Consider the following 16,073-nt stretch of genomic DNA (forward strand, 5'->3'; position numbering starts at 1 on the left):
AGTAAACTGTTTTTTTATGGTAAATAATTCATTCATTTCTACAGCAGCTTCATTCACTAATCTGTCTAATCACTATGAACAGGCAAGCTTATTTTTCCATCACCAATAAAAAAACCTTGGCACCCTGATTCGTATGCACAAACACAGGCCCACCAACATTTTTATGAGAAACGATTTTCATACATTGTTGAATTATGATATGGAATTTGCTCCTATTCAGTATTATACCAGTTTTTCTATCAATTTGGACAAACATCTGATCCATTTAATGAAACGAGAGAGAAATCTGAGAAACCATATCCTCTATCTAACAAAGTGCTAGAAGAATGGTTCACAATATCTGCAGCCTGCAGACCGAAAAAAGTTCAGAGGCCTTCAGGGCAGTTATATGCATTCTCCTTCTGAGGAAAGGCTAGTGTGTGTAAGAAGATCAATGAAAGGGACACAGATAAAAAGGCTCAGGTTTCAAAGAGAGAGAGACACTGAGCTGTGATCACTTCTGAGTGGTAAGAAACGTCTGACATATCAGAGGGGTGCGCATGTTGACACTAAAATTCATGCACTGTGCTCGCTCTTTTTCATTAGAAATGTTTCTTTCTCTATTTTATGCGTAATAAGATTATATTTGAAAGATAGATACAGTTAACTGCTCTGATCAAGTTCTGATAATATATATTATGTAGAAAAACAAAGATACAACAGCAATAGTGATAGTAAAATGCAAAATTCTAACTTATACGAGGCTTCTTTCCAGAAGACTGTACATCATCAAAAGGTGGACTATCACCATTGTCACCCTTTTCCCCCTTCTCACCCTTTTTCCGAGCAATGATTTTGTTAATCTTGTGAAGGTCATTGTTGAGCTTTTGCTCCTTGTTCTTTCGTGTTTTTCGTCCGTCTTGCATCTTCACACCAAATTGGAAAGCAGCCTTTGGCATTGCTTCCTTTTGCTCGTTGTACTGGGCCCACTCTTCCTCCGTCTCAAAATCCCACCGATGAAGACGGCCTTTGGCCTATTGAGCATTTTAATAAAACGACCACAATGTTAGCACTAATACACAATACGAAGGGGCATGGTAGCACAACACCTATACAGCTATACTACTACTCCCTAGCCAAAGTACATGCCCCCACCCCAAAAAAAATAAAAAGGTGAATAAGCATATAGAGTGTGGACTTGTCTAGCATAAAAACTTAAAGCTCTAAGTGGCATTATTAGGCAAAATGAATAAACAGCCATGCAGGCACAAAAGAACACAGAGAAAATGGGAGAAATCACTTACACGTCCGCCCATATCCATTTTTGATAAGTCACCTTCATCATCACTGTCCACAACCTCATGGTTATATGATTGATAGCCAGGGTAGCATTCAGAATAACTTTCAGATATGAAGTTGGGATCCTTTTCCCGAGAATCCTTTTCCCTCAGTTGTTGAAGCCTTTGATCATCCCGCTTAAACACAGACCCTAATCCTCGATCCTTCTCCTCTTGACTCATGAGACGAGGATCTTGAAGGATGTTTGCATTTGCTTGCATATCGTAGGCCTGCATCTGTTGGAGATATTGATCAGGATAGGCCAACTGATCAGCATATTGGTAGTCCTGCCACTCCCCTTGATAGGCACCACCATCTAGAGCTTGAGCATGTACAGCAACATAGCCATTCTGAAAAGAACCATACAAGAACACAACAAGCATAAGAATTTGGCACATCCATCCACATGCTATCAGAAATCCTGATAGCATTCATTATATACATCTCAAGACCAAACAAATGATCATCCCCAGCAAACTTACAGCTTGATTCCAATCTTGAGAAGGATCGGCTGCAGGTGGCACTGGTCCATAAACAGGTTCATTAAAATAGGAAGCCCTTTCCTTGTTCCTAGGAGACTCTTCCATGTCTTCTGAAATGGGGCTCTGACTCATATCTTTGCTGGGCACTTCATAATCAACACCATCACCAATAAAGATATCATCCTCTTCAGCTCGAGCAACGGCTGGGCCTTGATTGTCTCTAGTATCAAGAGTGTCCTTTCTTAGAGGTGGGGGTGGGGGTGGTGGGGGGAGATTTTCTTCATATTGATTCTTTGATGACAGGTTATCAGGCTTTGGTGGTTTCTCAAAATCATCATACTCATTGATAACAGTAGTGAGTTTTCCTAGCCAACGACAGAACAGAGGGGAAAAACAAATTATTTTCCAGTAGAATTGCAAAGACAGCACAAAATAAATAGAGTTGCAAGAACCAGAACCATATGCACCAATAATGTGAATCATAGACGAATGCACCAATAAACATAGCACACAGAAAGGACCCCCCCCCCCCCCCCCCCTTTTCTCTCTTTCTTCCAGGTTCAAAACTTAGGAATGTTTACCACATAGAGATACAAGAGTAGCAAGGTTAAATAATCATTTCATACACCCTTTTTAAGAGGGTTATAAAGTGTTGGAACATGAGGACTGAGGCAACCTCAGGTAGTATTAGGTGTGCAAGTTGCATTTTAAACAAGCAAATGACGATGTCTCTGAAGGAACCCAACTGGATGATTGCCAATGTTTAGTTTGTATGATATACACACATACACACCATAGACATTCAACCATTTTGGGATTCTTTGAAATGTCATGTATCTGGCCTAGATCATGCACACAATTTAAATTCCTTCCCAACTCTGGAATGTGAAATAGAATTTTAGATTAACGCCTAGCAAACAAATTATATATAGAAGATTGTGGACTTGTATGCTTTTTGTTCCATCACTAGTCTTTCTTGACCTTGCTACTCTTCCCCTTACCTTTAATTCTTCCACTCTACTCAGCAAAATTTGCCCACTCAGCAATACACAAAGGTCGCATATTACCCCACAGTTCAGGAAATTGTATTAAGGGCTCTTACATCTTGACCCCCTCCCCCCCTCCTCTCTTTGAATTTGAGTTCTATCACACAGAATATTGCAGGAAGCACACCACAGCAACCCGGAGTAGATACTGCCATGAACGGGTCTAGCCACCTAGGTAGGTAGTCCAGTGCACAGAATGTTAACCAGTCAAGACTAACATATTGCTGTTGGTGTTTTGTTAAACAATTTTATAACGTAAGTACTAAGTAGTTAAACCACTGACACGTATTGTACAGCAAAGAAATTCTTCTGCTCAACTTGATACCAAACAAGAGTAGGGCAAAGGATATGCATAGCCAGCTAGACTTCAAATGTGAGTTTGCACCTTAGTCAGGTTAATACAGCCTCAGGGAGATATGCTAGACTTTTAACATCTCCCTCTTGTCACAAAACTAACTTCATTTTTTAAGAGGTAATAGTCACCTATGGGGAAAAAAAATCATACTGATAAACACAAATGCATCATTATACCTTTGACTTCTTTCTCCTTCTTCTTTTTCTTGAGAACCTTTCCAGATGATCCTAAACGGAGGTAAGACATAATTTTTGCAATCCGGTCCAGCACAGAACCATCAACATTTACAGTGACCATTTCCTGCACAAGAAATTAACACATTCAGATGAAAGTTTACACTCAAACTTGAGCTATACATAGAAAGATTGCCAACCTCAGGTACTGGACAATCAGCTTTACTTCTATGCAACGTAGTCGGGATATCATGAGAATAAACATTTTCCTGCAATGCAATAAGAAGTAGCTTTGAGTACATCCGATTTACAAACTATCAAGCAACACAACATTAACCTTCTAAACAGAAATTTTTCACGTACGAATCTAGATCCTTCAAATTAAGTAAATAGTTCAAGCTTCCAAAGAGCTCATTCAAGAATTACTCAATCTATTACTCAACAGAAGTGCTTTGTAATCAGCTCATAAGGATAAAGATAGGCAAAACAGATATTTTTGTCCATTGTGGACTGCTCGGGTTCCCAAAAAAAATAAAAAAAATAAAAAAATAAAAATAAACACACACACACACACAGTCACACACACACACCCACACACAAAGCGTTACACTACAATCTGTAATAAAGATATAAAGATATAAAGATATAAATTAAAGTATACGAGAAGATTGATGCTTGCTTATTGAACATAAAGATACCTATATAATAGTTATACAAGATATAAATGACTTTATATGATTTACAATGAGATCATAAAAAATTAAAAAATAAAAAAAGAATTGGAGAGAATATTCAGATAATTAAAACATACTTCATATATATTTGGAAGGATCAGTTTCCAGGTATGAAGTAAAAAAAAAAAAAAAAAAATCAGCCTAGTAAATCTGTTAGGATAGAGAACCAGAACTCAGAAGATAACAGCAAAACAAAATTATTGAAAGTTCTTAATAAACTGAAACTTTCTGAGTCCAAAAAGAATTATAGATAAACACCAAAATCGAAAAAGAACGAGACTGATCGGCAACACAAGACTTGCTTCAATTTCCATATATTGAAGATAAATGACTGTTAAATATAGCACATATAACCCTTATCCAGTAACTTACCATGTCAAAAATAAATGACATTCGTCCAGGAAGAAACATCTCATTAGTTTTAACGACACTCTGAGGCTTGATCATCCATTGATACACAGACTGAAAGGGGTTTAAGATAATTAGTAATAATACAGGTTAAGTCACAAGCACAAAGCCATTTGTCACACTACAATCTAATAACATCAGGAGAGAAGAAATATTAAATAACCTTTGCAGTTGCTGTTCGGAATGATACAGGCTGGTCATCTTTAACTGGTCTGGAAAAGACAAAACATTCTTTCAGGGCAAAGCAATAAGATAAAACTAAGGACATTCACCAAAATATAAAAGATTAAGTTATGATCAATATCAATCTTGGCAGTTTCCATGTCGACCATTGTTCTAAGAACAGTCCAATAGTGAGACCATATTGATCTCTCCTACTCCCTCCGTCCCACAAAAAACTTCTCATCTCTCTCTTATTGGCTTATGATTGTCCCACAAAAATCTTTCCATTTCTTTCTTAACTACATTCTTAGAGGATCGAGTTCCAGTGTTGAGATACAAATACAGAAATAGAACTCCGCCATTTTTTAAGATTATTATGCTATGGAATGGGAAACAAGGAAGAGCTTGCGAGTTGAGATCATCTTGTCTCGATAATGGGCAACAATCTCAAAGGAAAGTGTGAAAAGTTTCACCTTCAGACCACTGTTAGAGGTGTCCCATAAAATGAGTCATACAGGTCCAAGATAAACAATTGACACATAAGAAGACCAAGCAAAAGCAATCACCTGGATTTTCCATCAGTTTCTTCTTCAGCTTCTGGCTTTTTGTCCATCTCACTTCTTACTTTGTGAAGTAAAGCATAATCCAAACCCTTGACCAAGTGAGTATGCTCAACATCACCTGGAACAAACATAATGAGTCAAAATGTGCAACAATTCAGATGTTAGACGAGTGGTTTCTGTGCAATATACCCAAATTCAGTATGATTATTGAGATAAAAGAAACTCTAAAAATCCAGCGAGATTATAAACATAAATTAGTAAGGGCATGCATGACATAAAAATTAGAAACCAAGAATTACCAAGTTAAACATAGTTTAAAGACGTATAATAAACAACAATCAATTAGCAACATTGGATGTCAATTATCACAACCAATAGGCATCAGGGATTACAAAAACATATTCTTGTCCAAATTTGAGTATAAGAAGTTGAATATAGTACAATATACAAACCTCCAAGGTACTTGCTCCGCTCAATTGCCAACTTGTGTGAATCAGCTGCCCTGCAATTAAAAAAAAGGCAGCTGTTAACATACTAATCCAAAGCATTTTTTACAACCACCAAAGGAAACTAGACACAAGAGCCTCACTTGAGATCAACATTTCCAGGAGGAGCAACAGCATGAAATCCCAGATCGGCTGGCTCATAATCAGGATTTTGGTCCTCTCTCCGCTCCTTTGCACGATCACGATATCTTGGCAGTTCTGGTTCTTCTGGCTTCTCCTCCCTAAAAGGTTATATACATAGCAAAAGTCAACAAAACCTCACACACGAAAGCAATCATTTCAGAAACGCATACATCATCATTACACTTAAACCAAGGAGTACAAACATAAGATGTGCGTTCCAATTTTATTTGTCATAAAAAGCATAATCAAGACAACAAACAAGACTTTAAACGATTTTACAACAAGTTACAAAGAGCACTAAACCCTTTGAAATAACAAACAGCACAATTCACAAGAGGATTTTGTCAGCATCAACATAAAAGAAGAACATGCTAAGTTACTAACAAGTCTGAAATATGTCGCTTCTAGGGAGCAAATTTAACAGATTGATTTGCTTCATCAAGAAGTCCAAGTGACTAATACAAGAAGTATGTGTGTACACTACTACATTACATTACCAAATTGAGGTAAGGATAACATCTGAACAGATAAACCATGATATTCCCAGCACATGTTACTTTACAGAATCGATTTATGCACATTTCGTACTGTCTCTACAAAAAGTAAACACTTATAAATAAACCTAGCAATCAGCTCAAATCCTAACTAAATTTAACAGAAAAAGAGCTTCCATCAAGTTGATTCCACTTAATGCTCGACTCAAACAACTAATCTTCCAAATTGATCAAATAAATAACCGCCTTTTCCAAACTCAATGTCATGCTCATGATGTATATCACCCCAAACAACATCCTCCATATTCTGCCTGTTTTAGTTTTTTCTACAGAAATTGATCCCAAAGTATCACAATATTCTGTCTAAGCACAACAATTAACCCAGAAGATTAATAATCGCAACGAATTCAATTCGATCACATTACAACTTCTAAAAATAGCTAATCAAAACATAAATAGGTCCAATCATAGTTTATACGGCAATCAATAACACTATAGCCAATACAAGAGCATAAATTCATGAAATTAAATACAGAAACAGCATAATTGAGCTAATTTATGCATCATAATTAACAAAATAGAGAAAAATTAGTAACAGTAAGAGTAAGAGAAGAAGCTTACTTTCGACGGAGGGCCTTTTCTTTGTGATAATTTTTGTTAGCAGGCATTGTTTATTGTGTTAATTGAATTGGGGATTTTTCGAAGTTTTAAAATTTCAGCTTGATTTTGGTTTGAATTGAAGAAATTTGCAGTGAATAGATTGAAGAAGAGGAGAGAGAAAATGGGGTTTTGCGAAAGTCTAGGGCTTTTGGTTTGTTCATACAGAGGAGAAATTCAATGAAGGAAGGAGCAGCACTGTGTTTTCTGTAATCTGGAAATCGACCCGACTAAAGGTCCGTTTATCAGATAACCGAATCACTCTTATTAAATATGGTTAGGATTTAAGAACCGTTTTTGCATTGTACCCTCTACTTCAAATATTATTTTGTGTTGCGATTATTACAATACGGAGGGAGTATTTTAAGATGAGCCCAACTCAGTCAAATATTATCGAGGATGTGTTTTCTGTTTAAATAGTTATTTATAGGGGGTGCTTATGATACGAGTCGAGTTCGAGTTCGGGATAGCTCGACTCGACTCATAAACATATCAAGTCGAGTTTAATCGAGTTGAGTTTTGACCGAGTCTAGTTTTGATCAAATTTGGCCGAGTCGATTTCAAGTAGCTTGCAATTTGATCCGTCCTAGTAGAATTCTCTAGTTAGGGTAACATCTCTTCATTCTCTTTAATTTTGTCATTTGAGAAATATACATATATGATGATACGAGTACATAAATAACGTTTTATTTATTAATTTTAATGAAAATTTGTCAAAATATTTTAATTTTTAGTGAATATAATATTATATAAAGGAATTCAAGCTTCTCACGAGCTTTCGAGTCGAGTAATGAGCTACTCAACTCGACTCATTAACATTTCGAGTCAATCTTTAGCTCGAGTCGAGTTTTGATCAAGTCAAACTCAAGTAATTTGTGAGTTGTCTCGTCTCATAATCACCCCTAGTTATTTATGTATTTTGGTTTTATTGCTTGAAAATCGAATCAAGCTCACCTTGAATTTAGTGGATTTGAACATTAAATTTTGACTTAAAGTAAGGCACAATGTGAGATCTTGGTCTTTGGAAAAAATACGAGATATTGCTAGTAAACCATTTGTGTTTTACAAAGGTAAGCAAGAAGTTAAGATAGTCTTCTCTCAAGACCATACCCTAACTTATCTACATAAATTAAAAAAAATAAAAAAATTTACTATATATGAACAGATCGATGTCTTGGTGAGCTTGCATAAAATGGCCCAAAGAAGCACCATAGTCTGCTGCTCTATTACCTCTCTATAAATGTGGCGTGAATCAACATAGGTGAAATTTCGAATCCGTTCCCTGACATCTTCCATCAATAGCTAAATTCCCCACGGACACTGAGCCTCACCCACTTATTGATCACCTCTAGGCATTCTTTTTAATTCAATGTGCATGGTCACCGCTATGTTTCTTTCATTTTGTCCTAGCTCGTGATTTGGAAGTCAAGGCAACAAACACTTTAATGCAAATTGTTAATGGTATTATTTCAATCTTTGTAACTCTTTGCTTCTAATCTAGAAGGGAAATCGAAAAATGCTATGTAATTCAAAGTTATGGCAAAAATACTAAACATCTATGAACACGAGGAATTTTCAGCCAATGACTCTAATAACACGCGTTGGTATTTTATATCACAGTAGATATTATCATCATGATACTAACATACTAATTCAGTGGTACCAACGAATTTGGAAAAATATTTTGTTGGTATCGAGATATAAGTCTTGTTGGTATCACGATGATACCATCTACTGTGATATAAAATACCAACGAGTGTTATTAGAGTCATTCATGACTTTGAGAATTCCTCCGATGAACACTCCATTTAATCATGATTTAGCACAAATCTTTTACTTGTTTTCTAGGTGTTTTTGGTCCGTGTTGTTAGCCACATATGCAATAATTCGTCCTTATAAATTCTTACACGAGTTTTTTTTTTGGTTGCACGTTTTGTCTAATTTTTATAATCCATGCATTTACACTGGTACCCTTCCCTCCTCTACTCTGGGAAATGAAAAGGGCTTCAAGTGTAAAATGTGAAATGTGAAATAAGTGAATAAGTCATATGCTGTTGCTCATATTGCCCCTCTTGTGAAGATGACTAGTAGATGAATTTGAAAATGATTCAATACACAGAATAGAATAATGGGGACGATGAAGAAATTAGCAAGAAAGTTCAACAAATCCCTCCGAAAATCATACGACGATGATCTCTCTCTTCCCACTGTCGACGAAGTTCGCCCAATCGATACTCAAGGTCATTCAATTTTAGGGTTTACTTTCCATTTCATTCAATTTCTAAAACTTTATTGCTTAAATACTTCATGTTATCTTTACTATTTCAGAGCAAGAAGAATTGGTTCGATCCCTTGAAAAATTACACTCCCAACAAAGCAGATTATGGAGGGTAAAGATTCAAACTTTTTATTTTTTGGTGAATTTTTCCTTCATTGAATCATTGATTAATTGAATATTGAATTTGGGTTTTTTTGTAGAGTGTATTTGCTGTATTGATGTCGTGTTACATAGCATTTCTTCTGTTCTCCATATACAATCAGGTTGCTCATCCTTGGGACTTGGTAATTTCTAATATCCCTGCTCTTCCCTTCAGTTACTAGTTGTAGCAGCATGAATGTTTGATTACTTGATCATTTTACATTATTTTTCATTGCTAATTTAAAATGTTGGTACCCCGAAAAAGAAGGTATTGTTATAGAATCAAACCTGCTTAAATGTGTCTTTAGTCTGATGGGAGAATACATGTCATGTTGGTTTTTCGTATTGATCGTGTATCGTGTTTGGTGTGTAAACTAGCTGAAGCAATGCAGTTGGCATGGTTAAAGTTGTAATGTTAGTGTAGCGAAAATATTGGTGATAGAATTCCAAGGGTATGGGATAATGAAGTAAATATACCCTAGACAAAAGGTTTTGTAGTTTTAATCTGTAGTTAAGGGAAACTAGGTTTACATTGATTGTTTACCAATGATGATTTGAGTGATGTGTGTCGTACTAATAAGTAAAGAGTTATTGTTGATATAGGAAGGAAATGATTTGTGGTAATTATTATTATCTTGGAAATATTGACCACATTGTTGTTTGCTGCTAACGTGTATCCATTTCCTGAATTGACATTTACTACATTTTCTTGAACAGCGCTACCATGCTTACTTCATGGAGGACATTGATTCACGGCTTATCATACTTTGTGGTATTGTTTCTTGATCTTGCCTATTTCATTTTCCTTGAACATCCGATTTACAGTTCAGATATCATGATTCATGGTGCCAAAGTAGTCCTCACAGATTGTGAGATTACTTTTGCAAAATTATCATTCCTACTGTAAGACTTATTGTGGTTCTAATTTTCTACTTTTAATTATGCTATGCACTAGATTGTGGGGAAAAGAGTGTGTGTGCGTGTGTGTTTTCTTGAACTTCTTTTTTGTGGTACTTTTCTTTTGTTATTATATGGTAAGTACACAGGGAAAAGTGCTTAGAAACGTAATATTGATTGCTTATGTAATCTTTTTAGCTCTATCCGCTGTAGCTAAGCATATCAAAGTATATATTTTCTCTTCACTCATTAATTTGACCACCGTTGTCCAATAGGATAGATATGATTTGTGCTAGGAGGTGTTGGCTGTCATTTTTTGTTTTCATTTTTGAATATTCCATCCACTTTGTTTTTCTATGCTCTGTGCCAACAGGAAGTGTGTAAATCCCTTTTCACTTCTAACTACTGAAAAAGGAGTAGAAATTCAGAAATTGTGCGGAAGTATAAGACTTACCACATGATTTGTTGGCAATAAGCCTCTTTCCCTCTGACTGAAAACTCTAGAGGAAAAAGGCTTTGCATTCTATTCTTCCCAATATTTGTTTTTAATGAAATATTGTAAAAATTCCTGGTGCAAATAGTATTTTTCTGCTCCACTAATTTAACTGTTAACAGATTGGCTAGCAGTTATCGCATGTTCAACAGCCATTTTAGGGCTTATGAAGAGCTCAGAACACCACAGACAGTGGATTTGGTACGCTGTCTTTGGTGGGATACTACTTGCTGTCTTCTGGCTCTATCATATGCTTAAGTAAGCACCACTATGTCAACTCCTTAACTCTGTATCCATGTTAAAATAATCTATCGTCACTGCAGCCCTATTTTGTGGCACAACACCCTAATAATGTATTTGGGACCAATTTATTCCCTGCTACTTTCATCTGATAGTTCATTTATGTATTGTAGATTGCCAAAATTTCGGTGGGATGTCATTTGGCTTCCATTTGGTCCTTTAAGGTACATTCTTAAAGAATAGAAGTGGAACCTTTAGTCTTCTACATTTCACATTAAAATCTGGCATTTGCTAAGTAGTGTTACAATTGCTGTCCTTGCAGTGGAGCTGGGATTTGCCTTTATGTGGATCATCTTCTTCATGAATCGTCTGAAGAAGTTCGAAAGCTTAGAAGCTACATGTATGCTTACAAAGCAAGCTAGAGTTCTCTTTCATCATGACTTATTCCTTGATCCCCTGAGTTGTGTTGAACTGATCCAGGGCTCTTAACCAGAAAGATGTTAATTTTGTAGCCTACTTCTCGAGAAGGCTAGGAATTTTGTGAGGGCAGGGTGTGTGTATGTGTAGCTTTGCTTTTTTTTTTTTTTTTTTTTTTTTTAATTGCTCGTCTGCATGTAGTTTTGTTATTTGTTCACTTTGCTATGAGTCAAATGTAACATACAGATTGAAGAGTTGCAAGCTGATTTTTTTGACAGCTTCTCCTCACTTTCTTTACACTATCACATTATGCATGGATAGTTATTTCAACAGCATTTTGCTATTAGCTGCCTGGCTCTATTCTTTTCTGGTATGACTGGCTTGTTTTTTTTTCATATACAATTGTTCTTGTCTGTTAATTCTCACCTCAAATGCCTTATTCTTTTTATCAGACTGGTTCTTTCATCAGTTTTGCTGGATTCTGAATAGATCTACCTGTATTCTTGGTATAGAAAAACTCGTGAATTTGATATTATCTGATAAAGGCTTATAATTATCCCATGTTCTTGTGCCTGCTTGCAAGTTATTCGAGCTTCTCTCCTATCAGATTGGCTAAAATTTAAATTTAACTATCAAATAAATGAACCGAGCAGAGCCTTACTAAACAGAAATAAGATATAGGCACAATTCTAAAAGCATGAGGCAACTAAATTTAATTTTCACCTACTGTAGGTTGTTTAGGTAGTTTAACTCCTGATTTGAGCAATGCAGACTATCTAACAAGATTAGCATTTTCTTTTTCATAATCTACTCTACCAGATCAAGTTGAGTTCAATATCTAGTTGAGTCTTAAACTTCAAAATTTGACAATTAAGATTTACAGGCTTAGTGCAAACGCAAATATAAATACTACGTAGAATAAAACCGTGCTGCTATGCCTTTCTGCACTTTCCGTTACTGACAAACACACTGCACCATATTCATATTTGAACAACGTCAATGTAACTTCCGCATTACATATTTACATATCATTAGAGGCTCATGCAGTCATGCTAGAATAGCATAGACTTTGTCTACTAACCATAACAAGAAGCTAATAGTAGGATAAATGTGAGAAACCCTGTGCCTTTCCAAAATGTTTGAATATATTTTCTTAAATAGTTTCAGTAGATTTCAATTACAAAAAATCTTGGGGTTGCAAAAATGTATGTAGGATTTAGAATTATTCACCGTAGTCAATAGAAAGTAGAGCTACAAACAATCCCTAGAACCGGGTTGAAGTTGAACTACAAATTTCTACAGATCCGAGAGTAGAATTCTTGCAACATTATCACACCCTCTCTTGACTTCTTCAGAGTACATACTTTTTTTTTTTTTTGACAAGGTCAGAGTACATACTTTATGGCATATAGAAAATGAGATGCCAAGATAGCAAGAATACAGCATCCAAATACATCAAAGTAGCGACAGTATGAAGACTCAGACCAAATCTACCTCCGCAACGCACAAGGGCCACAACAGTTACCAATCCACAACCAATTTCTTCCTCTTACTTAGAGCCGTGCCACGAGAAACCATTAAAGCAATTGAATCCCAGTTTATCACTGGTTCACTGCTAAACAAGTGCAAAGATAATGAAGTGGCAGAGCACCTACAAATGAATAGTATTTTGAGTAATAAAGTGATAAACATTGCCTAAATCAGTCAAGATAGAACATAAACAAACGTTGAGCAAAATTGCAATGTCACATGTTTCAAATTCGAAGGATAGGCATTGTTACTAACAAAACAAAATCAAAATTCATATGTAAAGAACATCTCAGTGCAATAAACATCACCAAAGACCTTCTAATATTAAAAATAGCCTTAAACAAAGCAAAACTATCTAGTGCTCTCATGAAAAACCTTTGCTTAATCTTCATCTTCAATAACCTTAGTACCAAGACCCTTCAAACCCTCAGCAGGAACCTCAGCAACAGTGACCAAAGAGTACAACTCTTCCTTGGCATCCTCATCATCATTTCTCTTACGAGCAATGCGAACACGGATTCTTCTGGGAACACTTCTGATACCCCTGCTCCAGATTTGTTTGTTAAGCTTGACGTCTACTCTCACGTCCTTGGTTCCCATTGCTTTTGCAGCAAAAGTCCTGATTTCCTTGATGGCATTTGGTGCCTTCTTCTTGAAGGTGCTGTCAGAATAAAAGTCAAATAAAAAATTAACCTCCTAAACTCTTTAAAGACAATTGTTTGATTGATAGCAAAAGCATAGAATCACATTTCATCAAGAAATTTGTTGATGGATATAGAACACAGCCCAGGTAAGCTAACTGATTCGTTATTCAACTCTGATAACTGAATTTAATTTCAATTATGATTGAAGAATGACATGGTAATAGTCGAGATGAACTAAAATGTCAAAAGCTGCACTGCTGATTCATCTTTCATATCAATACAAAGACAACACACAACACAAACCAACTAACCAAAACCATGCAATCAACCCCAATCAGAAGTATGAGCAAACATGGTTGAACATACAAATGCTGGAAAAAAAAGCAAATAAATGCATATTCTAATAAATCAACAGCAATATAGCAGAGAGAAATTGAACATAATCAAATTGTAAGTTAAAACCACACTTTATCAGTTCAAGCAACTTTTTAAATTAAAAACCACATCCCAAAAACTTCCAAAGTTTCATAATTTCCATTGCAACTCTTGAGCAAGAGTCAAGAATATGTGCATCAATCATTCTCATGAAATTGTTCATTCAGAACCCTAAAAAGTATCCAACGTTAACACCTTGATAAAATCAATGAAAATTACAACCATAAGCACACAATAAACAGTACAAATACAATAATTTTAAAGTCTGCATTACATCAAACAAAGTAATCCAATCAAACAAGTATAATCTATGCAGATCCACCAAATCACTCAAAAATCTCAATCATGTCAATAATGTCTATAAACCTAAACATAAAACCCAGAAAAATTAAACCAAAACCCACATAATTTCCAGCTCAAAAATAACAATTTCTGCAGAAATATCAAGCATTTCAACTGATTATAACAAAACAAGCATATAATCACCTAAAGTACCATCATTTCATAACCAAAAACCCCTCAAATCAAAAACCCTAATTCAAAAATCTGAGATTAAGAAAGAGAAAGTACCATCCATGGAGACGTTTGTGAAGGTTAATGGTGTACTCCCTTGTCACAACCTCTTCCTTTCTACCTTTAGTAGTCTCAACCATTTTCGCTGTCTCCTTTTTCTTCCTCGAAAAAACCTTACCTTCCTGCAATCATCAAACAAAATTGAGTTCGTTAATAACTTGAGATTCGCCATTAAAACAACAGAAATTGACGAAGACGAAGAGAGAGAAAGAGGAGAGAGAAAGGAAAACCTGGGTAATACGACGGCAAATGGAGAGAAGCAGAGAGTGAGGAAGCAAGAAAAGGGTTAAAGTATAAAGAACTGAAAAACCCTAGTTCCTTTTTATGGGCTTCTTAGGCCGGCTTTTAAAGTTGAGGTTTTTATAATTTGGGCCTTTCAATAGAGGGCCTGTATATATTAGAAGATTTAGAACCATCTAATCGGGTATTGAATTCGGGTCTCAATTTCGGGTTATTTGAAGTCGGATTATTCAAACGTATAGTCATATCAATGAGGTTTTTGCGTAGTGATTAATATGGTTGAGAGTCTTTGTATGATAGGTTATAGATTCAAATCTCTCGTTCTTCATTTATACTCCGTAATTCGTATTGGTAATGGCTCACTTGGATCCAAAAAAAAAGGTGAATACTTGTAGTTAAGAACTAGTTTTTCTCACCCAAATGGTATTTTTTTTTAATATGATATTTTTTCAAGTGTTGTTTTTCAACTAGTTAATTTAGTGGTTTTTTTTTTATTTATTTTTATATATATATATATTTAAAAATAAAATTTAATGCGTCTGGAAAAAAAAAAAAAAAAAAAAAGAGTTAGAGAAGAGTCGTTACAAAGACTAATGTTCGTACGGTCAATAACTAAATGACCAACATTAGCAACCCAATTTATTGTTGTATGCCTCTATTTGCCTCTCGATATAAGTGTCGAATGCTCCAATTGTCAATTTTGCTCAGGATGTAGTGAATGTCTAATGATACGTTTGATTTGCCACGAAGTTAACCAAGTAGTTATAACTGAGTGGATGACTAACAGTTCATCACTTTGTGATGTAAATGTTCCTTGATCCCTTTCTTGACAGCAAGAAGTATACATTTGTGAAGTGTTGTAGCTTCTGCCATGAAAACCTTGGTACTGCCAAGATTGAAGGTGCATCGGTGGGTGTTAGGGTTGTACCCTTGTGTTGTATTTGGTCACTTTGGGTAATCCCATATAGACCGTCAAATGCGACAATGAGCATGATACAACAAGATACTCCAAGTGAATGTAGATCACCTTGTGATTGAAATCCTCCAAACTTCAAAAGGGTGCCAAGAACAAATTGCTCAAATGTTGAACAAAATGCTGTTACTTATACAATTTGCTGAAACATTTTTCTTTTTTATAAAAAGAGATGTTTTTGAAGACATCATG

At 35.5% G+C, this 16,073-nt stretch overlaps 3 protein-coding genes across 3 annotated transcripts; 1 reads left to right on the forward strand and 2 right to left on the reverse strand.

Moving 5' to 3' along the window:
* Window positions 1–637: 637 nt before the first annotated feature.
* Window positions 638–7,255, reverse strand: LOC145574357 (suppressor of mec-8 and unc-52 protein homolog 2-like). The gene is made up of 11 exons (XM_081632127.1): window positions 6,985–7,255; window positions 5,830–5,967; window positions 5,693–5,742; window positions 5,244–5,358; window positions 4,679–4,727; window positions 4,480–4,569; window positions 3,574–3,642; window positions 3,377–3,500; window positions 1,800–2,164; window positions 1,284–1,667; window positions 638–1,013 (listed from the first exon to the last, which is right to left on the reverse strand). Exons 1-11 carry the CDS (start codon window positions 7,029–7,031, stop codon window positions 729–731), a joined length of 1,716 nt encoding a protein of 571 aa, XP_081488253.1. The 5' UTR covers window positions 7,032–7,255; the 3' UTR covers window positions 638–728.
* A 1,783-nt stretch (window positions 7,256–9,038) lies between these two features.
* LOC145576065 (uncharacterized) lies at window positions 9,039–11,827 on the forward strand. The gene is made up of 7 exons (XM_081633853.1): window positions 9,039–9,260; window positions 9,349–9,410; window positions 9,499–9,582; window positions 10,157–10,211; window positions 10,952–11,087; window positions 11,243–11,293; window positions 11,392–11,827. The coding sequence occupies exons 1-7, from the start codon at window positions 9,149–9,151 to the stop codon at window positions 11,489–11,491; spliced, it is 600 nt and encodes a 199-aa protein (XP_081489979.1). The 5' UTR covers window positions 9,039–9,148; the 3' UTR covers window positions 11,492–11,827.
* Window positions 11,828–13,179: 1,352 nt separating this feature from the next.
* Window positions 13,180–15,016, reverse strand: LOC145574358 (large ribosomal subunit protein eL31). Its single transcript, XM_081632128.1, has 3 exons — window positions 14,899–15,016; window positions 14,666–14,790; window positions 13,180–13,677 (listed from the first exon to the last, which is right to left on the reverse strand). Exons 2-3 carry the CDS (start codon window positions 14,746–14,748, stop codon window positions 13,398–13,400), a joined length of 363 nt encoding a protein of 120 aa, XP_081488254.1. The 5' UTR covers window positions 14,749–14,790; window positions 14,899–15,016; the 3' UTR covers window positions 13,180–13,397.
* Window positions 15,017–16,073: the final 1,057 nt, after the last annotated feature.

Source organism: Chenopodium album, chromosome 13 (assembly GCF_948465745.1).
Source record: "Chenopodium album chromosome 13, dcCheAlbu1.1, whole genome shotgun sequence".
Taxonomy (NCBI): Eukaryota; Viridiplantae; Streptophyta; class Magnoliopsida; order Caryophyllales; family Amaranthaceae; genus Chenopodium; species Chenopodium album.